The 20,664-nt window shown below is 51.1% G+C and overlaps 4 protein-coding genes and 1 non-coding gene across 5 annotated transcripts; 4 read left to right on the forward strand and 1 right to left on the reverse strand.

Moving 5' to 3' along the window:
• Positions 1 to 325: 325 nt before the first annotated feature.
• Positions 326 to 4,256, reverse strand: sah-3 (short aerial hyphae-3). The gene is made up of 8 exons (XM_953955.3): positions 3,605 to 4,256; positions 3,011 to 3,250; positions 2,704 to 2,935; positions 2,353 to 2,640; positions 2,098 to 2,295; positions 1,007 to 2,044; positions 786 to 937; positions 326 to 696 (listed from the first exon to the last, which is right to left on the reverse strand). The coding sequence occupies exons 1-8, from the start codon at positions 3,699 to 3,701 to the stop codon at positions 596 to 598; spliced, it is 2,346 nt and encodes a 781-aa protein (XP_959048.3). The 5' UTR covers positions 3,702 to 4,256; the 3' UTR covers positions 326 to 595.
• Positions 4,257 to 5,879: 1,623 nt separating this feature from the next.
• qde-1 (quelling-defective-1) lies at positions 5,880 to 11,419 on the forward strand. Its single transcript, XM_953954.2, has 2 exons — positions 5,880 to 6,863; positions 6,953 to 11,419. The coding sequence occupies exon 2, from the start codon at positions 6,974 to 6,976 to the stop codon at positions 11,180 to 11,182; it is 4,209 nt and encodes a 1,402-aa protein (XP_959047.1). The 5' UTR covers positions 5,880 to 6,863; positions 6,953 to 6,973; the 3' UTR covers positions 11,183 to 11,419.
• A 403-nt stretch (positions 11,420 to 11,822) lies between these two features.
• On the forward strand, positions 11,823 to 13,104 carry NCU16695 (hypothetical protein; the record flags this gene model as incomplete). The annotated part of the gene is made up of 4 exons (XM_011395760.1): positions 11,823 to 11,828; positions 11,939 to 12,253; positions 12,348 to 12,483; positions 12,590 to 13,104. The coding sequence occupies 4 exons, from the start codon at positions 11,823 to 11,825 to the stop codon at positions 13,102 to 13,104; spliced, it is 972 nt and encodes a 323-aa protein (XP_011394062.1).
• Positions 13,105 to 13,685: 581 nt separating this feature from the next.
• Positions 13,686 to 13,757, forward strand: NCU15247. Its single transcript has one exon. It is a non-coding gene; the product is annotated as a tRNA-Pro (tRNA).
• Positions 13,758 to 13,882: 125 nt separating this feature from the next.
• NCU07533 (secreted aspartic proteinase) lies at positions 13,883 to 16,758 on the forward strand. Its single transcript, XM_953953.3, has 3 exons — positions 13,883 to 15,044; positions 15,110 to 15,236; positions 15,304 to 16,758. Exons 1-3 carry the CDS (start codon positions 14,606 to 14,608, stop codon positions 16,586 to 16,588), a joined length of 1,851 nt encoding a protein of 616 aa, XP_959046.3. The 5' UTR covers positions 13,883 to 14,605; the 3' UTR covers positions 16,589 to 16,758.
• The last annotated feature ends 3,906 nt before the right edge of the window (positions 16,759 to 20,664 follow it).

The following is a 20,664-nucleotide window of genomic DNA, read 5'->3' on the forward strand; positions in this document are numbered from 1 at the left end:
GGCGGGCGAGTCCGGACTAGTGAAAAACCCTAACCCTCGCAAAACACCAAACACACCCGGACGACAATGAACCCTCAGATTCGACATCAGGAGCATGGTTAACACTGTCTACAAAATGTATCCATTACTTAAGCCTCCAACAGACGGCAGGACATCCCTCCTCAACTTCGAAACTGAGCGGCATGTAACTGCATACAGTACCTATACCCAAACAGAGACATCGACAACAGAACGTTGAAATCCAAAAAGACCGGTAGCTCCACTTCGCTTGACTCCACCCACCCATTCAAAAGATTTAAGCTTTGCCAAGCAACCACCGTTCAACCCCCCCCCGTTCCTCGCTCCGATCCCGTTCCATCTCCGAGTCACGTCCTTCGGTGTGTTGAGACATTGCAAGTTCCAGCATAGACAGTCCATAAATTTTTGATATGACGACGAAATTCCTGGGTAGATTACAACACTATGCCTGGTAACGGTAGGGGACAAATTCCCCCTTTTCATTTTTTGCTATCCTTTTGAAATTTCTCCACGACAGTGATAGAAATGGAAGAACCCAAGCCGATGATGCTCACCCGGAAACCGAGACCTTGAATCATCAAAAATAAAACTGCTGCTGAGGTGGTTGGCCAGGTGGTGGGTGGGCTAAAAAGTCAAAATTCATCGTGTCTACGCCGGTGTTGAAGGGGTCGGGGGATTCTAAACACAGCATCGCTTTATGTCAGCCTGCGAAACCCAGGCAGGAAAGGCGAGGGAAGAAAAGGGCAGAGAAAAGAAAAAGAACTAACCCCAAAAGATCGAGTCGTAAAGATCCATCGGCGACATATAAGTAGCCGGATCAAACTGCGACATATCCTGCGGCATTACACCTCCACCAGGGCCCGAACCGGCGCCGGCAGCGGCACCCGGTTGTTGGAGTGGTGGCATGTTGTACGGTACCCTAGGTAATCACCTTGTTAGCATCACTTCCACAACACCAGCCAGATCCGCGATAGAAGGAAAGACATACCCTCCCTGATACTCCGCCCCCGTCCCCCCCAACTGAGACTGCCCCCCATTCTGCTGCTGCATCTCCGCCATCGCCAACGCTGCACTCTGATGCGGATCCAACGGTCCCGTCGCTCCCAGCTGCTGCTGAACCCCCCCTCCTCCTGCTCCTCCTCCTCCTCCTCTTCCCTGCTGTTCTTGCCCAAGACCATATAACGGATACCCATTAGGAGGTAGCCCCGCAAGCTGGCTGATCTGCAACGGCGTCCTCAATCCCGACGCCGGGCCGGAAATGCTTGCCTCGCGCTTAATCCCCGCCGGACCCACGACCGATCCATGGTCGTAGATATTTTTGAGCGCCGTCAACGCGCGCGACAGCGGGCCCGAGAGCTCAATGTCGTGATCCGACCTCGGGATGTGCGGCTGCGGCGACGTTTGTTCTTTAGCCGCTGTGGCGGACAGGGCCGAAATCAAATCGCCTTGAAGCTGGCGTACTTCGGGGTCGGCTTTGGTCTCGCCGAGGATCCCCAGCAGAACGGCCGACGACAGGCCGTGATAAGTAAAGGCCCAGGAGCGCGTGGGGATCACCGAGAGCTGGTGCATGGCGAGGAACATGCGGACTGTTTCCGTCAGGTTCTCCTTGCATTTGTCGGCCAGGTACTTTTTCTGGGACTTTTCGAGCTGGTTGTTTTCGCGCTGGAGGGCGGGCCGGCAGCAGACGGAGACGATGAAGGAGGTGTGCAGTCTGATGGCGTAGTGCTGCAGGCGGTCCATGGCGGATTTGCAGGCGTCTTTGGTCCGGAGTTGTACAAAGAGTTTATCTCGTATGCTTTCCACGTCCGCGCAGTTGGTCAGGATTTGGTTGTAGGAGGCGGTGGCAGTTGCATCAGGGTTTAGGCGCTGCGATATGATTTGATTTAGATGGTACATTGCTTCGAGATAAGACCACCCGTCTGTCTCGGCAGTCGGTGAAAGGGGGATAGGACAACAAGCGATGTTGGTCATTGGTGATCGGTCAAATGATAACGAAGTGAGCGTATCGTGCCAGAGGCAAGTCCACCTGAGGGCAGAAAGTTAGTATGGGATAGGAGTTTCAAACATGGTGGATCATACCAAAGTCTCCTCCTAGACATTTCCCTCTTCACAATCTCGGGCGACTGACGGCCGTCAAGAACCTGTGGGCGGTGAAGGCCAAGCGACTGTGCCAATCGACATGTAAGTCCCAGCAAAGCCCAGGAAGCTTCCGCTTTCATGTCATTGAGTAATACAAAGCTCGTCATCAACATGGCTTGTATTGAGTCCAGGTTCGGCCTAGACCGAGTTAGTAGTCGAATAGCTGACATTGATCGTACAAAATGTCCAACATACCTTAACAAAAAGTTACCCAGCCTGAGAAAGTGGAAAGAAATTTGGATGTACTTTTGCGCATCTCTTGTTCGGATATGGTATGGGGTCTCGTGGTACTGTGAGCCAACCGCAAGGACGGCGAAGAGAATGGCGAGCCATGATGCAGAGACTGGTTTTGTTGTCTTTGTAGTGGCTCTGGCGTTCTTTGCTCTGTCTTCAAGGTAGATCATCAACCGAGACTCGAGGTCGTCAATGTCGATAACAAAGCCCCAGAAGGGTTGGGGAATTTCCTTGTAGGTTCGGAAAAGTCTACAGGGGTGTGAGTCTATGTCTCTCTCCAGATGTTAGGTGAGGGAGGGTAAGATTGCGCACTTCATGACCTCCCGGTCGGAAGGCAGTTCATGAGAGATATCGGACGTTAGCCTGTCCAAGTGGCGGGAGGACATGAGCGGAAAGGGGGCCGAGTTATCGAGCCCCAGTAGGGAACGCATGTCTTGGCGTATAAAGCTTACGTCCTGTGGTTCATCGGCTGCGGTTTGTTCCCTTAGAAGCGCTGGGATGCTATTCTGGCCAACATAACGCGTGATCTCCACGGCTTCGGGCTCTAACAGAATGGTTAGATGTGACCACCAACCTTGGGGAGATACTATGTATGGAATTGGGGAGCTGTGTGACACACCGTATGTTCTTATTGATTCGCGGGCCTCATGGCTCAAGCTCCGGCCTTCTTGAGCATCTGGCGAGTGCGGCCTCTTCTTGGAGTGAGAGAGGTCGGTGGAAACAGATGACGGTTTGCCGGATGCTGACTTGTTGGGTTTGTAGGAACAGAGCTGTGGGTGTTCCCGCTTGACGCAGTTTTCACATGGACTTTTGTTGTCACACTTTACTTTTCTCTGTCTGCAGGGCCAGCAGGCGGTACCTGTGGAGGGGGTTTGTAATGTGAGTAAGAATTTGAATCAAGGTAAGGTACTAAGCATAAGTTGTGGGTGGGTCAGGGAAAGCAGTAGTGTGTGTATATGAGTGTCTAGAACCAGAGTTGAGGTGCATCAAGGGGACTTTTGAACCGGATTGCTGGGACCGGACCCGGGAAGATGGGGGGTCCAAAACGGGTGGGAAGCGTGGGGAAGGTTGGGGGCAATCACACAGCCTCAAATGGAGAGTAACAAGAGGTTACATGTTATCCGGAAAGTGGACAGAGAATGCATAATCAGGAAGGGAAATACCTGATGATGATGACATGGAAGAGATGAATAACTGAGAAAGACCCACTTACCATATCGAACTTTGCGGTGGGAATGGATAATGCGGTTGGCCTCCTCGGGAGTAAGATCCTCGAGGTTGGGGCTCTCATGAGAGTCGGACATGGACATGGCCTTTGCTGTTTCAAGATGACTAAGGTAGGTAGGTATATGAGGTGAGGGCTACACGAGTCGGGGCTGGGCGGAGACGGCGGCGGGATGTGGTCAGCTTTGGACAGGATGAAGGCCGGAAACCAACGGGGTCCGCCAGACCACCAGCCGACCACTTGTTCTCCTGACTTTCCGAGTCGTCGGTGTGTATGTCTCTCTCTCTCTCTCTCTCTCTCTCTCTCTCGTCACTCTTTCGGAATGTGGATGGCTCGGACGGCGACGAAGGTAGTGTCTAGTAGCCTCCGTTGGCGTGCCCTATGAGCGTCTGAACCTATGCACACTGCAACGGCGAGCAGCAACTCGGCAGCGCCAAGGGTAGGGTTCGGGGTCTGGTGGATCCGCGGCTATTCGAGGGGGGACCGGGAGGGAAAGGGAAGGGATTGACGGATGGACGGACACGGGCCCTGGATTCCGTCGGGAAAGGGGTGGGTGAGAGAATAGTGTAAGTATGGTTAATATGGGGGGGGAATACCGATGGAAATCCGAAGGGAGGGCACTCCGAGGGATAAAAGAAGCCGAGAAAGCTTTTTTGTAGCAGAGCAGAACTAGGAGGGAGGGGTCCTTTGAGAGTCCCGGTTCGGAATTGGCGGGATCTCTTGAGGGAGGCCCGGGGTCCAGTGTGGAATGGATTGGAAGGTCGGCCAGTCAGTGGCGGACTCTGCTGGCGGCATCCGCGACGATTCATTGGATGGCTAGCCGGCCTCCCGTTGACGGGGCGCGCCTAGTCTCAATAGTGGTGTTGTCCGCGATACATATCATCTCTCTCTGCTGCGACACCTTTCCCAACAAATATTAGACTCTGGAAAAGCTCACTTCCTTGGCCAAGCACCGAAATCGAATTCTGAAAAGTCCTAAAGTCTCCTGTCTCTCATGCTAGGTAGCCCTACTGCGTGTGTAGTGTAGTAGGTCCGAATAGGTTCGTACGCTGTCCCCTTTAGGGGGCTGGTTTAACAGGGAGACAGGGTACAGTCTCTCGGGAACAGAGACGACCAAGCTTTGTTGTGTGACATCATCTTGAGACCATTCGTCTGAGGGTCCATACAACCATACATGCTGTGTAGAGAGTGGTGGGAATATTAGAGGTTACTTTGAGAGTTTCTGAAGAGATTGAGACTGTAGGTACGTTCATTTATCGGTGCGACGAGAATGGGCACGCATGAGTCGACATTTGCAATTTGTTGGTTGGCACGCACATCGATAGTGTACACATGTGTCGGCCTGAGACTGTCCAATGGACCAATGGTAAGGCGTGAGCGGCGAGTGGGGTCAACTTGAGGTTAATGTACACAGTACTTGAGGCTGTAGCGGGCAGCGGAAGCATCCGTCCTCGAATGGACATTCCCAAGCCAGCCAACACTGGTGTCCATTAAAAGCGTTTTCTCCATGGGGGAACAATGGCCGGCGTAGTATCTGTAAGAGGACCTAGAGGACGGTATTAGAACATTTGGGTGATGTATCTAGATCACCGATGTGTCCCTGAATAGTCCATGAATAGTCTGGGATGAGTCCGAGATCAGTCCGGGATGTGTCACCGATATATCCATGACTTATCTCTGATTTATCCCAGCGAGACCCCAATCAGTATGACCGACAGCGACACCATCACCGGCGCCAGCGTATGAGATCCTGAACATATGTTAGGCATATGTATGGCATATGTATGCATAGAGCATGCACCACATATCTGAGAGCTGCCTGTGACTACCTAGAGGTATGTAGAGGTAATGTCACGTACCTTACCTCTACCAAATGTATCCCGCAGTCACTCGTATTCCCGCTGTAGTGTACACTAGAACTAGCCCCGCCTTTTGGATCCTGGAGTGTCCCCATTCCACGCACTTGCCAAGAACCACAACCTCGCAAAGCGCGCTGACAGGGCACCGTGCTGCCTGGACCTTTGCGGGCCGTTCCTTCTTGACCGGCGCCAGGCAGCAGACCGGTTGGTTCTTGTTCCTCAAGGTGACGAAGGCGATTAAAAAATCCAAGACAACCAGATCCTGGAACCTTTGATCATCCCTCGTTTACTCAGACGAAAAAACTAAAAAACTTCAAAGTCGTTGTCAGATTAATTGAACCGTTAAAACAGGACATGTCCGCCCTTTCGTCTCTCATGCCCTCGAAACCTCACGTCTTCCATCTCTCGTCCGATCCCCCCCTCCCCACGACCCTGATTCAGCAGCGAACTGACCTGTCACTTTACTGTGGACTCCTCCTAGAGTAGGGCTGGCCATCCCCGGGCCCCCTGCAGCTTCTGCAAGTCAAAGCGATGGAAGGATGGCCGTCCAGTGGGTGCGGCATACAGCCATTTCCAAAATGGTCTCGTCGCATGCGGAAGAAAAAAAATGGAAGGCTACGAGCCTGCGACACCTGTACGGTCACTGCGGCTACCCTTCACCACCACCAGTGATATCATCACCCATACCATCAGGGCCACTACCGCCGCGCTCTCTCGAACATCGGGCTGAATGTGACCAATTGCGCCGACAGCGGGCTTTTCGATCCTGTGGGCAGCTTCTTCCACCGGTTTGCGCTGATCTGGGAGCGTATCGAGCTGGATTGGGACTGTTTACCACTCGAATCACTTGACGGCTCGGCGCGATTCTATGGCCATCCACCGCGATTGATCGGTCCCTTCACTGTTTCCTGCAACCTACTCTCCCGACCAGATCAGACGAGGCTTTATGCCCAGTTCCGGGCGTTGCCAATTATAGCCACAGCACGAAGCTCGCCAAGTTCGTTCGAAATGCTCAAAACTGTTCACACACTTTGCACGAACAGGACCACCACGAAAAACCACCTTGGCCCGCTCGCGCGAACCCGTGTCTTTGAACTCGATCAGCCCCAATCCCAAACCAGGTCGCCTTTCCCCGCTGCGCCTGCTTGTCCCGACTTCGTGAAGCAAACAAGACTGGCGGCTATGGCCAAGGCCCATTCCATGACAATTGGTTAATCGAGGTCAAAAACTACAAGAGATCAACGCCGCAAAGATATACTTGTCGTTCACCCCGACAACCGCAAAGCCTTGAAGCGCAAAGCCACAGTGGTGTTGTTTACTTCCGCACACTTATCGACCCTTACGCCCAAGACGCTCCCGCTTGGTAGAAGCTCGAGTCGGGTAATCAGGTATATCTCACAGTCGCCTTGTCCTCCTTTTCGGTGGTGGTCGCTTTTATCATGCCTTATCGCTAACCCGGTTGTATACTCTACTCCAGGCCCGATCTCCCACGGCACAAATGAACCCTATTACTCCTAGGAAGAGGAATAGCCCCGTCGAGGAAATCATAAACCGGCTCAATAACGACTACAACCTGGGCCTCCAGTGTGTCGCAGACACAACTCTCACCCCCCACCGCCGGAAGGAGCTGGCCGAGAGTGACGAGGATTTCGGTCGCCATGACAAGATCTACAGAGCCCTGAACTTTCTCTACTGGCGGAAGGATGACTCCCTGAACCAGGCAGAAGCCAACTTCTTCATCGAGGCCAAAGCTGCGAGCTCGAACTGGGTGCCCAAAGCCCACGCCGACCCTGACACGCTTCCGTGGTCCAAGGAACCTCCCCGCGCCGCTACTGCCGGCCAACAATGGGCATTGCAGACTGTGTTGCTCGAGGTGCTTAATAGGTTTATGCCACCTCCCAATAACACACCAGGTCGAACGTTTGGCAGAACTCTAAGCGGCCCAAGTGGCCTGAGCCGCCCAACCTCTACCAACACCAAACGCAAGGATGAGCCCGCCAATGTCACTTTCGCTGATCCGCCCAAACGCTCGTTGACTCGCTCTGCCACAGGTCCTCCTATTCACGGCGCGGCGATACCCCTAAAGTTCCCCGATCCAGTGAATACCGGTTCCAAACGACCATCTCTCGAGAGTGAGAATCTCAATCAGTGCACCAAGCGGGCCAAGGGCAAGCTGTCTGATAATGTTGCCGCTGCCGCCGCCCCGCCCGTGCCTATTGCGAGCGCTTTGGACAAGGTACCGACTCGAAGGCATGCCAATACGAGAGATCCCACGGCGACAGGTCATAGACGAGCGGACCAGGTGGATTCCTTTGATACATCTCAAGGCACTTCCTATGGTTCGAGTGTCTTCAGCGCTTGCCGTCACAATCAGAGCACTACCCAGAGTAGTTTTGAGGCTCCTCCTTCACAGCCCAGAGAGAAGCGGCCTGTGGATGCCACGGTCTTTGAGGCTGGACACTTGATTGAGTCTCCTAGCAAAGGAAGAACAACCAAGTCCCACATAGATAACCAGCCCCTTTCATCGTCTTCCCAGGGTGAAACTTCGTTCAGCACTTACTATGAGTCGTTTCCAAGTTCCGGCGGCGAGGGCGCAATTCCCGAGCCGAGTCGCTCAAATGGACTGGCTCGGAGCGAAGAAAGCGCTCGATCTCAGGTTCAAGTTCATGCCCCGGTGGTTGCAGCTCGGCTGAGAAATATTTGGCCGAAATTTCCCAAATGGCTACACGAAGCTCCTCTCGCTGTTGCATGGGAAGTTACCAGACTCTTTATGCACTGCAAAGTAGACTTGGAAGACGAGAGCCTGGGCCTAAAGTACGACCCTTCCTGGTCTACCGCGCGCGATGTCACAGATATCTGGAAGACTCTCTACCGGCTTGATGCTTTCCGTGGTAAACCCTTTCCAGAAAAGCCGCCCAACGACGTGTTCGTGACCGCAATGACGGGCAACTTTGAGAGCAAAGGTAGTGCCGTTGTTCTCTCTGCTGTTCTAGACTACAATCCGGACAACTCGCCTACTGCGCCCCTTTACCTTGTGAAGCTGAAGCCGCTCATGTTCGAGCAGGGCTGTCGACTCACCCGTCGGTTCGGTCCTGATAGGTTTTTCGAGATCCTTATACCGTCGCCTACGAGCACCAGCCCAAGTGTACCGCCGGTGGTCAGCAAACAACCAGGTGCGGTCGAAGAAGTCATCCAGTGGCTCACGATGGGGCAACATTCTCTTGTAGGCCGCCAATGGCGCGCTTTCTTCGCCAAAGATGCCGGATACAGGAAACCTCTCAGGGAGTTCCAGCTCCGCGCCGAGGACCCGAAACCCATCATCAAGGAGAGAGTCCACTTCTTTGCCGAGACCGGCATTACGTTCCGACCTGATGTGTTCAAGACGAGATCTGTCGTTCCGGCAGAGGAACCTGTAGAGCAACGGACCGAGTTCAAAGTTAGTCAAATGCTGGACTGGCTCCTGCAACTCGACAACAACACTTGGCAGCCGCACCTCAAGTTGTTCTCCCGTATCCAGCTCGGTCTGAGTAAGACATATGCCATTATGACATTGGAGCCTCACCAGATCAGACACCACAAGACCGATCTTCTTTCACCTTCAGGCACTGGCGAAGTGATGAATGACGGTGTAGGCCGCATGTCGCGAAGCGTGGCCAAGAGGATACGCGATGTTCTCGGTTTGGGTGATGTGCCCTCTGCTGTGCAAGGGCGGTTTGGTTCGGCCAAGGGAATGTGGGTTATCGACGTTGACGACACAGGCGATGAGGATTGGATCGAGACATACCCGTCCCAGCGCAAGTGGGAATGCGACTTCGTTGATAAACATCAACGTACCCTCGAAGTCCGGAGCGTGGCTTCTGAACTGAAGTCAGCTGGTCTCAACCTACAGCTGTTACCTGTCCTGGAAGATAGAGCCAGGGACAAGGTGAAGATGCGCCAGGCAATCGGTGACCGTCTTATCAACGATTTGCAACGACAGTTCAGCGAGCAAAAGCATGCTTTGAATCGCCCAGTGGAATTTCGCCAATGGGTTTACGAGAGTTATTCCAGTCGCGCAACTCGAGTCAGCCACGGCCGTGTGCCTTTTCTTGCTGGGCTACCTGACAGTCAAGAGGAGACACTGAACTTCTTGATGAACAGTGGGTTCGATCCCAAGAAGCAAAAGTACTTGCAAGACATCGCCTGGGATCTTCAAAAGCGGAAATGTGACACGTTGAAGTCCAAGCTGAACATCCGTGTCGGTCGATCAGCATACATTTACATGATTGCCGATTTCTGGGGTGTGCTTGAGGAAAATGAGGTTCATGTCGGATTCTCCTCAAAGTTCAGAGACGAGGAGGAGTCTTTTACACTCCTATCGGACTGTGATGTCCTCGTGGCGCGATCCCCAGCCCATTTCCCTAGTGATATCCAACGGGTTCGAGCAGTCTTCAAGCCAGAGCTCCACAGTCTCAAGGATGTAATCATCTTCTCTACTAAAGGAGATGTACCGCTTGCTAAGAAGCTATCTGGTGGAGACTACGACGGCGATATGGCCTGGGTCTGCTGGGATCCGGAGATCGTCGATGGTTTCGTCAATGCGGAAATGCCTCTGGAGCCCGACCTGTCTAGGTACCTAAAGAAGGACAAAACGACTTTCAAACAACTTATGGCCTCACACGGCACGGGCTCAGCGGCCAAAGAGCAGACTACATACGATATGATCCAGAAGAGCTTCCATTTCGCCCTGCAGCCCAACTTCTTGGGCATGTGCACTAACTACAAAGAAAGGCTCTGTTACATCAACAATAGTGTGTCTAACAAGCCGGCCATCATTCTTAGTTCACTGGTGGGAAACCTCGTCGATCAGAGCAAGCAAGGTATTGTCTTTAACGAAGCAAGCTGGGCTCAATTGCGTAGGGAACTGCTTGGCGGTGCATTGTCCCTTCCTGACCCAATGTACAAGAGCGACAGTTGGCTCGGGCGCGGAGAGCCTACCCACATTATTGACTACCTGAAATTCTCCATCGCCAGGCCTGCGATTGACAAGGAACTGGAAGCCTTCCACAATGCCATGAAAGCGGCCAAGGATACAGAAGACGGCGCTCACTTTTGGGATCCGGATCTCGCTTCCTACTACACGTTCTTCAAGGAGATTAGCGACAAGTCGCGATCGTCCGCACTGCTATTCACGACTCTGAAGAACCGTATCGGCGAAGTCGAGAAAGAATATGGCAGGTTGGTCAAAAACAAGGAGATGAGAGACAGCAAGGACCCCTACCCTGTCCGCGTCAACCAGGTTTATGAAAAATGGTGCGCCATCACGCCTGAGGCGATGGACAAATCCGGAGCAAATTATGATTCTAAGGTGATCAGGTTGCTGGAGCTGTCCTTCCTCGCGGACCGTGAGATGAATACATGGGCATTGCTGAGGGCTAGCACGGCTTTCAAGCTGTACTACCACAAGAGCCCCAAGTTCGTGTGGCAGATGGCGGGCAGACAGCTCGCGTACATTAAGGCGCAGATGACGAGCAGACCCGGTGAAGGCGCCCCGGCGTTGATGACCGCGTTCATGTATGCGGGCTTGATGCCGGATAAGAAGTTTACGAAGCAGTATGTGGCCAGGCTGGAGGGCGATGGATCGGAGTACCCTGATCCGGAGGTCTATGAAGTGCTGGGCGATGATGATTTTGATGGAATTGGTTTCACAGGGAATGGCGATTATTAGTCGGGTTGCTTGGAGGGGGCCGCTGCATCCTTATTTTTCTGATTTTCCGAGTCTTTGGTGCTGGGAATGGGAATCTTCTGACCATGTTCCCTATGGGTGAGTGCTCATTTTATGGACTTCAGTTTTGGAGTTTTCTTTCGGCTTTGAGATCTGCCTGAGCAAGCGAGGCGTGGGACATTCGGTTGGTCGCTAGAACATAAAACGAAAATGGGAGATGATATGATTCTTCGTGGCGTGATAATATTGAGATATTTGGGTGCTGTGCTTTGTATCCATGTCGCAGATATTCGTTCCTACTTGTTGCCCGCGAAGCAGATTTGGTCCAACTTTCAAACAATAGTCAGCAACCTTGAGGAAACTATCGATCTCGATACAGACGCTTAGAATAAATAGCGTCCTCGCTCCCTTAGCCTCCGACCTCCATCCTAGGTGGAGCACCCGGGATCTCCTAGACTCCTTTCAGACCTGTCTAAGTGAGATATATAGTGCAAAGCAGTTGGTGTTACACTTTGGTATTACATCAACAAGACAATTTGAGATAGACTCATTCCCTCCGGTTTTCTTCCGATTGCGACTCTATTTGATGATTTTTTTTCCATCTACCCCTGACAAGCATAACTCTAGCAAATCTTTTTGCTGAATGAATGTAGGCTCTTTGGGATTTCGAGGTTTTGACCTTGAAACCTTTGATCTTTTGTTCTTTTGCCTTTTCGTTGAGTTGGAAAGTATATCAACTCTACCTGATCACATCGGAAGCAACAACAACAACAACAACAACAACAACAACAACAACAACAACAACAACAACAACAACAACAACAACAACAACAACAACAACAACAACAACAACAACAACAACAACAACAACAACAACAACAACAACAACAACAACAACAACAACAACAACAACAACAACAACAACAACAACAACAACAACAACAACAACAACAACAACAACAACAACAACAACAACAACAACAACAACAACAACAGCAACAACAACAACAACAACAACAACAACAACAACAACAACAAGAACAACAACAAGAACAACTATCAGGTTTAACCTCGGTACCATTTGTAACAGACCGAGCGACCTCATAGCTTTATGGGAAAATTAATACACGTCCAGAGATACATAACAAATACAACAACAACAATGAAGTTCAAAGAGTTTCTCGCCCGCCGTTCCACCACCACCAGCACCACCACCACCCACAGCATAAACCTCGAGTGTATGAGTGACGAGTACAACATGAACCGTCGACGATCATTTGGTCGAGGAGGAGCAGGGAATATCCGTATGTGTCCTTTTTTTATTTCCCCTTCCCTTTCTTTCTTTTTTCATCCTCGATTCTTCCCTCCCCGTGCCCGCTGCTCGACAACTAACACCAAGTCAATACCTAGGTTCCCGAGAAGAAGCTGTAACTTTCCCTCCCATCATCATGTTCACGCCCATGTCCATGTCCACGTCTATCCGCTCCAGCATGATCCACCATCATATTGATCATGAACCGGGTTCCGGTGGTGGCGACGAAAGCGAAACCGCAAGCGCAAGCACCTCAGACAACATGGAAACCAGCGGGGGGAGTAATCCCGAGAATGATGATGATGCAGTCCACAGGCCAACTTGCCCATATCAGTTTCACTACCGGTATCATTATCGGCATTATCGACCTGGGCATTTTAGTGGTGGCGGCAGTAGCGGCGGCAGCAGCAGTGGTGGCAGCAGCAGTGCATGGAGCTCCATGTCTGTTTCTTCGTCTACTTTGGGCACGCGGGAGTCTGTGGCTTTGTTGGGTGGTAGTAGAAGAGGTAGGTTGTTGAGTGGGATGAGGCAGGTGTTGAGCGGTGGAAGCGGTCGAAGCGGTGGAAGCGGTGGGAGTGGGTATGGACATAAAAATGGGCAGTCACCGCGATAGAGGAAAAGAGGAGAAGGAGAGTTTTTATTGAGTTGGTGGGGAAGGAGAAGAAAAAAAATCAAAAAACGGGCGTGGCTTTGTTTTTGTCTGATCGTGGGCGGACGAACGGATTCTTGCTGGGTAGTAGTTTTGGTGTAGGCGTTGGGGTTATAAAAAAATAAAAGGGGACGAACTTGGTTAGGATGTGTTGGGTTGGGATAGAAATCAAGAGTAATGATGGGAAAACAGGAATGGATTGGAATGAGATATCTTGGTAGGCTGGTGGGAAGCAAAAGTTGTGTGTTTTCGTGGGTCATGATGGGTGTTGAAGCAGTAAAGGAGGGCAGGAAAGGAGCAGACGGGTATCAAAAGTTTCATAGCTTGATTAAAGTTCTTGATGGCCAACACCTGATCTTCATGATGTAAGATTTCCCAACTTGATAACATTGCATTGAAGACGGTATGTTGGAAAGTTTGAAGTGGAAATGCTGGCGGCGGCGAGGGGGAGGTCCGTCGGCGGCATGACTCATATTTCTCCACAACTGTTTGTCCCGATATAGACCCTTGCTTCAACCAAATGTTACAACAATAGCTTCAAGGGCGGCTCTGTGGTGTAGTGGTAGCATACTTGCTTTGGGTGCAAGTGGTCCCAGGTTCGAACCCTGGCTGAGCCCTTCTAGCAATATTTTTTTTCTCTTTTTTCGACTTTGCTAGTTTGCTCGTCTTGTTATGATTTGAGAGTGGATGCCGCTTGCTTTTTTGGCTGCGGCTGTGCGCGGGCCTGCCGGTGACCTGCCCTGCCCGATGTCGGGACCTGCATTGCAGCGGGCAACCATCAACACAACATCGTCAAGACAAAACACCTCCTTGAACAAAACTCCACTTTTTGTGAGTGTTGGAGAGACGATTGTCTTATCCAGCCAATACACACCTATTTTGCGGCCTTGGAAAGCTGTTGGTTTAACATGTTCCGCGACTGCGCCTCTCCTCCAGCTCCAGCTCCAGCGTCCATACGTTGGACTGTTGGTTATGTCGATGCCATTCGGTCGTGAACTGACCCTTGAACACGGAACGCGGTATGTTAGGGAGGGGCATTGTGAAGATCAAGATTGAAAATGAATTCTGCAAGTTCCCATCCCGATACATCCCATAGACGACGTCTACACTAAATGCAAAAGAAAATTGCAGAACAGACGACAATCATGCTTCCTAGTCCTCCCTTGAACACGGTACTTTCGTTCACAATGGCATTTGCTTCCTGTTCATCAATGTCTCAGATCACACCTGGGTACTTGAGCCATGGAAAAAGAGAGCAACATTCCGGTGACCTGCCAACGGGATGGAATTCGCATACCTTTGCACCATGCCTCGCTCGTAGGGAGCTAGAAGAGCTATGATGGCGTGGAACCGAGAGCCAACAGAGAGCGAATAGGTATTTCTACCATTGGTTCCCCATGTATATCCTCTCTCTGTTTTTCTTTTTCAGCCTGTTACGTCGAGTTGCTACATTAAGAGATACAAAATGCTTCACTCACAAAACATTGCCTCGTTGGGCGCTCTCCTCCTCTTGGCCCAGACATCAACGACACTCGCTCATCCTGCCAGACACAATTACCACCACAAGCACCACACCGTCAGGAATATCGCAGTTGAACACCACATCGGAGTTCCAGCTGATACAAGTGACATACTGTGGTCGGATCACACCGCGCAGACGTCGTCGAGAAAGAGGGGAAGCCTGGAAGATGGCAGCAAGGGGCGCAAAGAGGATGAAGGAAGGACCTTTACGATCCGCCAGGTCAAGAACCCTCGTCTCGAAAGACGAAGTACCACACAGCGCAATGGTCTGTCAGCTTTGCTTCACGCCTACGCCAAGTACGGTGTTGAGCCGTCGCCCAGGATCAAGAGGGCCATGAAGCTGAACCCGGCTTTTCGTGAATATCGGGAAGAGCTTGAGAAGAGTATGACTACACTGTCCCCTATAACATAACAGCATAGAAGCAAGAGCTGATAAGCTTATCAACAGGAGGCGATATCACGGCCACAGTCGCAGCCATTCCCCCACCCGGGAACTACGAGTACGTCTCGCCTGTCGAGATCGGCACACCTCCGCAGACGGTATGGATGAACATCGACACCGGCTCTGCCGACTTGCAAGTCCTCCTTTCTTTTCTCTAGTCACCACAAACAAAACGTCTCGCTAACAGAAAACAAAAACAGCTGGGTAGTCTCCACCGACACCCCTCGCTACCAAACCCGCGGCCACGCCATCTACGACCCACACACCTCCAACAGCTCGGTCCTGGTCCCCGACCTCAATTGGCGCATCACCTACGCCGACGGCTCCGGCGCCCACGGCATCGTCTACCAAGACCGCGTCTCCATGGACGAAACGCTGTCTTTCCCCTCGCAAGTCGTGCAATCTGCCACTTCCATCTCATGGGACTTCACCACGGACCCATACGTCAGCGGGATCATGGGCTTGGGTATGTCGTCTGGTAATACGGTTAGTGACAGTATCAAGGATGTGGAGGCCAGAACGGGGGTGAAGATCTTGACGTTTATGGATAATGTGAGAGAACAGTTGAAGGAGCCGGTTTTCACCGCGAATCTGAGGGATAATGCGGAGGGAAGCTATGGGTTCGGGTTCATCAATGAGACGGAGTATATGGGCGAGGTGAGGTATGTGGATGTCAAGGAGGATGGCATCTTTTGGGAGTTTGAGGTGGGGGGCTACTTGATTGGGAGCGAGGAGGAGGAGGAGAAGGCAGATGATGATCCAGTGATGATGGACCCTGCTCAGCCCGATGAAAACCCGAATACTAAGCAGGCGTCAACGACCATCCAGTCCGACCAGCCTACCTCAATGCAATCAAACCCCATCACACCTTCTCCGACCCAAACCGCCCAACCAGACACCTCATCCTCATCCTCCCCCCTTCTCCTCGAAACCACAAACTCAACCTCCACCACCAACCAAAAACGAATCTCCTACCCCTTCACCACCATAGCCGACACAGGCACCACCCTCCTTCTCCTCCCCGACCGCGTCGTATCCGACTACTACTCCACCATCCCGCGCGCCTTTTACTCCCCAGAATGGGCAGGCTACCTCTTTCCCTGCGCTTACACTTCTTCTCTACCCGATTGGTCCTTTTTCCTCGGCTCCGCTGCATCTGAGACCACTACCACGACGTCTGATTCTAAAGCCGAGCCCAAACCTGATATCGGCCCGGAAGAAGTCGAAGAAGGGCAGGAAAAAGGGCAGGAAGAAAAAGGGTTCTACTACAAAGGCACAGTCCCCGGGCGGTACATGAACTATGGCGAAGTGAACGCAACCTGGTGCTACGGCGGGATGCAGAGCAGTGAGGACATTGGGTTTAGTATTTTTGGGGATGTGTTGCTTAAGGCGCAGTTGGTAGTGTTTGATTTGGGAGGGATGAGGGTGGGGTTCGCGGGGAAGGAGTTGGCAGAGGGGGTTGGAAAGGGGGAGGTGAGTTTGTGAATGGGTGATGGATGGATGGGTAGATATCATGAGGTGGTGAGGTGATGATGATGGGAGACGGGTGGAAGACGGAGTCTAGTGTGTACACTACTGATAGACTTGAAAAGAGATAGGGAAGGAAAAATCATAAACGCAAGGGGGGTGAATACCCATCCATTGTTGTATGTCTGACGAACTTTGAATCAGGAACATCCAGCGGCTATACGCCTATTCATTCCTTTGTACCGACCCGCGTCCGAGACAAAATAGATGAAACTAACCAACAGGCTCTGCCAACCAGTCCCGCTACCGCTCGCTAAGATGAAAAGAAAAAAAAACAAAAAAAAAAAACGCCGTTGCAAGACTGTGCTAAGAATTACAACAATTCGAAAAGACATCGGCTAGAGTCCCATTTGGCTATTACTATCCAGGAATTGCCTAGATTACAAGATTAGAGGTGCGAAAAAGACACTAGATGCGTGGTAAGAGTATACCCAAGGTATATTGTCAACGGTCTCAACTATTTTGTCTAGGACGAGCGACCTCCGCCATCCTCTCCCCTTCTTTCCAACGAGTACAGATCTCCCACGGCCTTCCCAGCGTGTAAATCATTCATGCAAATCAAGTAGCCATCATCTCTTCGCATTCTACCGTTCTCCTAGGACGGCATCAAAAGGACCGTGTTTTCAAATGCTCATCAACCCACCCCAGCCAGTTTGTACCGCTTCACAAATACAATGTAAACATTAACGCTGATGATGATCAACAAAGAAAAAGCCAAATCAAACAAGGTCAACGGCGTCGGCTCGATAGGCACTTTAGAGACAGAAGACATTGATTAGCAGCTGAGCAGAGATGGCTGAAGAACGAAACCTACCTGGCGCTGGAGGGTAGTCTCAAACAACCGCCTCTCCGAGTGAACTCAAGCGGCACCGACAGCATCATATGGTGGCGGTGGTGCTTGGGGTTCTTCTGGTGGTGTCCTTGGTTGTACTTTTGGAAGACCTTGCTGGTTCGTGGCATGGGTGATCTTTCATCAAATGGTGGAGATCAGTATCTCTAATGGCCATGCCCCAAGAAACAAGATAGATGAGTGCTAGGCATATTGTTGTGATACGAGTCCGTCCGGTGATTGGAGGCATTTGGTGGAACGTGTCGATGGCTCCATTGCAATGAACCCAGATTTTTATTGACCGATACCAGAACCAGATGTACCCGATGACAACCCATCCAATAATGGTTGGAATGACTGTCTGGGTTGGGAAATTGGCGTTGTTAGCCTTAAGGGCTATTGGGATAGTGATGTTCATCCTACGATATTTATTAGTATATGAGAAAGGAGTTGGAGAGATGGGAAAGTAGAGAGTTGAATAGTAAGCGAGAAATATACTTGGAGGAGTGCCTTTGAGGAAGTCAGGTCTGATAGTCTAATTGTTGGATGATCTGACGGTCTGAGAATACTTGATAGAAATTTTTGTATAATATAATGATCAAAGTTTGGTTGAATGTTGGGAGAGAAGGATTTGAGGGCTATTGTAAGTCGTATGCGACCAGTGGGGCATACTGGGACTGTTGAGTTTGACATCTTGCTGACTATCGCTGTTGTGTTGGAAGATGTTGCAGAGCCGGGAAGTAGAGAGCAAGATAGTGCGCGAGATGACGATGTGATGCGAAAGTTTGGTTTTCAAGAAAAGAATTTGAGGGGGGATGCAGTGGTTTAAGTACCTTGGGAGGGCTTGGATTTGGTTTCCTGTCCATTTGCTTTCATCCTTGTGATCAGTCATCCTTTCTCTACGAGCGAAGCTCACTTTTGCAGTTGCGTACTTTTGCAGTTGCGTACGAGGTTCGGAGGCCCGAAGTTACGGTTGCCGAGTTTGATGCTTACCGTTTGCTAGGCGAGGTGAATAATGTTTTTTGGGGTTCCTTATCGGGGATGAGCAATGGGATGGCGGTTGGTTCTTGCCTTGTTAGGTGGAAGCACGGCGGAGTGTGTACACTACTGATTGACTTGGAAAGAGAAAGAGGCTTGGAGCTCTTTTCATTCTCTCAAAAAGAGGAACTGTCCTCCGTTCAATGCGATATGGGACAATGATAAGGGTTTATGACGATATGAAAAACTCTGATGGATGGCCTCTAATGCATCTATCTCTCTATCTCCTCCAAGGCTTTTCAAGACTACCTAAAAAGTGTAAATCTCACAGTATTACCCGATAGAAAGCCTAACGCTTTTCTACATCCAACAAAGCTTCAGATTTTGTCTAGACCAACAGACAAACTAGAACTGGACCTTATTTCCGTCTTAAAACCTATGCATGCCTCAGACTCACAACCATTGGTGATGGCGTCGGGGCGTTAGTGGTGTGGAGATCATGGTCACTGTACGTATAACTTCTTTCGTCCATAGGAGGATGAATGGTCCGGTCCTTTGTGGTCGTTCATGAATTGAAGCGGCCTGGCCATCACGATGTACTGCATATTTCCAGGTACGCAACAGCGGAGAAGAAGAAGTGGCTGAGGGGTACAGATACGTACGGTGCAATTTTGGGTAGGAGAACAGAGTCACTTCGGACAAGGTCTTCGAAGTCTGGAGCAACGGGATCCAATGACCCATTTTCTGGATTCAATGTTTCTGCAGGAGGGTAGTAAAGAGGCACTGTTGGCACACTCTGGAGAAGCGAGGCCCAATGACCGGTTTTCTGGATTCTATCGTCTGCAGGAGGGAAGGCGGTTGGCGCCGCATGGTGATGCGGCAGGTTGGATGGCTTGAGGATGGGTGTAGGGATGCTAGGGCGACGTCCACTGGCTCCAGAGACTCCGAAGACTTGCATCAAGCCAAGCTTGAGGAATTCCAAATACTTTTGTGATAGTGGCTTATTCGTATGTGGGAGGGTCTGGACTCTTCCATGGGAGAGGGGAAGGGAAAAGAAAGAAATATTGATTGAGATTGGAGAAGCATGGCGGCGGCAGTTTGCGATTGGCTACATTCGAAAGGTACCTGTCCGCCAGGGGAAGGAAGTACGTAGTGAGACTATTCTGCCTTGGCCAAGAACCTGGTGTTTTTTGCATGAGAAAGGTTACATGTACACACCTTGCGGAAACATAAAGTAAACGCGGGAGATATTTCAACCGGCAGTGGTGTTCAAACGGCACGGCTTGGGTGACGAGAGTGATAAGTGGTAAAACGCCTTGCGTCTTCTTGCGGCATTGTATAGTCTACGTCTAGAGTGCAGGTGTTTGCCTAGTCTGGAACCCAAAAAGGAAATGGTTTGCGTTCTCGACCTAGTTGGCAGTTCTTGCTTGTAATCCCGGGATGCACGAGGGAGTATCCGGTGTCAGTTGCTGCTCAACAGGTATGTGACGACTGTCTAATGCAGATGTCATAGGTACGTTCCTGCTGAGAGTTTGAGTCACGAATAGGAAGGATCAATTGAACGAAAGGATGAACTTCTTTCCTGAGGAACAAAGATCGAAAGAATCTAAATCCTTCCAGTGTCAAAGGAAAAAAGGAAAAAAAATAAAAACATCGTCAAAGACCAAACCCTTACCCATCTGTAGGGCTGGCGGGACACCAGGATATCCTGGGATGGCTTGAACATCATCTTCATCTTCGATGAGATCAAGGCGACGGCGGAGACGGGATGGTGACGAATGGCGGGGGTCAAGGGTCATTCCATAACATTACACTACAACGGCGGGCTTGGAAGGGCCGCGGACCATTTTCGAGTGTCGATCACTTGGACGGCAGGAAAGCCCAAAAGAGGCACCCATCGACGCCTCGTCCGCTTGGCGAGCGTTGTGGGGGCGGGATTCAACCGGCGAGCTTGCCAGTTTGACGAATGACGGTGTTTATCTGGGAGTTCATCACCCGGGGCAAGGGGTTCAGGAACATCTGTCACAACCAGGAAAGTTGTCAGCACTTGACGTCTCAACGGGCGGGGATACGGGGGCTTGGTGATGGAAATTGCACGATCCGGTCCGGTCCTCGAGCACATCAAGTGAAATGTCAAGATCTTGAACACTGCCTTGTTGAGCTACAAGGTGAAGAGTATGAGCTTGACCCCCACGTTACATTTGCGTTACCGAGAGCATGGAACCCA

The sequence above is a fragment of the Neurospora crassa genome, linkage group III, assembly GCF_000182925.2.
Source record: "Neurospora crassa OR74A linkage group III, whole genome shotgun sequence".
Classification (NCBI taxonomy): domain Eukaryota; kingdom Fungi; phylum Ascomycota; class Sordariomycetes; order Sordariales; family Sordariaceae; genus Neurospora; species Neurospora crassa.

What these genes read in the sequence shown, in the direction of transcription:
- sah-3 (XM_953955.3), bottom strand. Translation starts at nt 3,701, where the DNA reads ATGTCCATGTCCGACTCTCATGAGAGCCCCAACCTCGAGGATCTTACT. An exon ending in CCACCGCAAAGTTCGATATG is followed by an intron (nt 3,251 to 3,604) that starts GTAAGTGGGTCT and finishes CCCCCTCCACAG; the next exon opens with GTACCGCCTGCTGGCCCTGC. An exon ending in TCCGACCGGGAGGTCATGAA is followed by an intron (nt 2,641 to 2,703) that starts GTGCGCAATCTT and finishes ACACCCCTGTAG; the next exon opens with ACTTTTCCGAACCTACAAGG.
- qde-1 (XM_953954.2), top strand. Translation starts at nt 6,974, where the DNA reads ATGAACCCTATTACTCCTAGGAAGAGGAATAGCCCCGTCGAGGAAATC.
- NCU07533 (XM_953953.3), top strand. Translation starts at nt 14,606, where the DNA reads ATGCTTCACTCACAAAACATTGCCTCGTTGGGCGCTCTCCTCCTCTTG. An exon ending in TCGGGAAGAGCTTGAGAAGA is followed by an intron (nt 15,045 to 15,109) that starts GTATGACTACAC and finishes GCTTATCAACAG; the next exon opens with GAGGCGATATCACGGCCACA. An exon ending in GACACCGGCTCTGCCGACTT is followed by an intron (nt 15,237 to 15,303) that starts GCAAGTCCTCCT and finishes AAACAAAAACAG; the next exon opens with CTGGGTAGTCTCCACCGACA.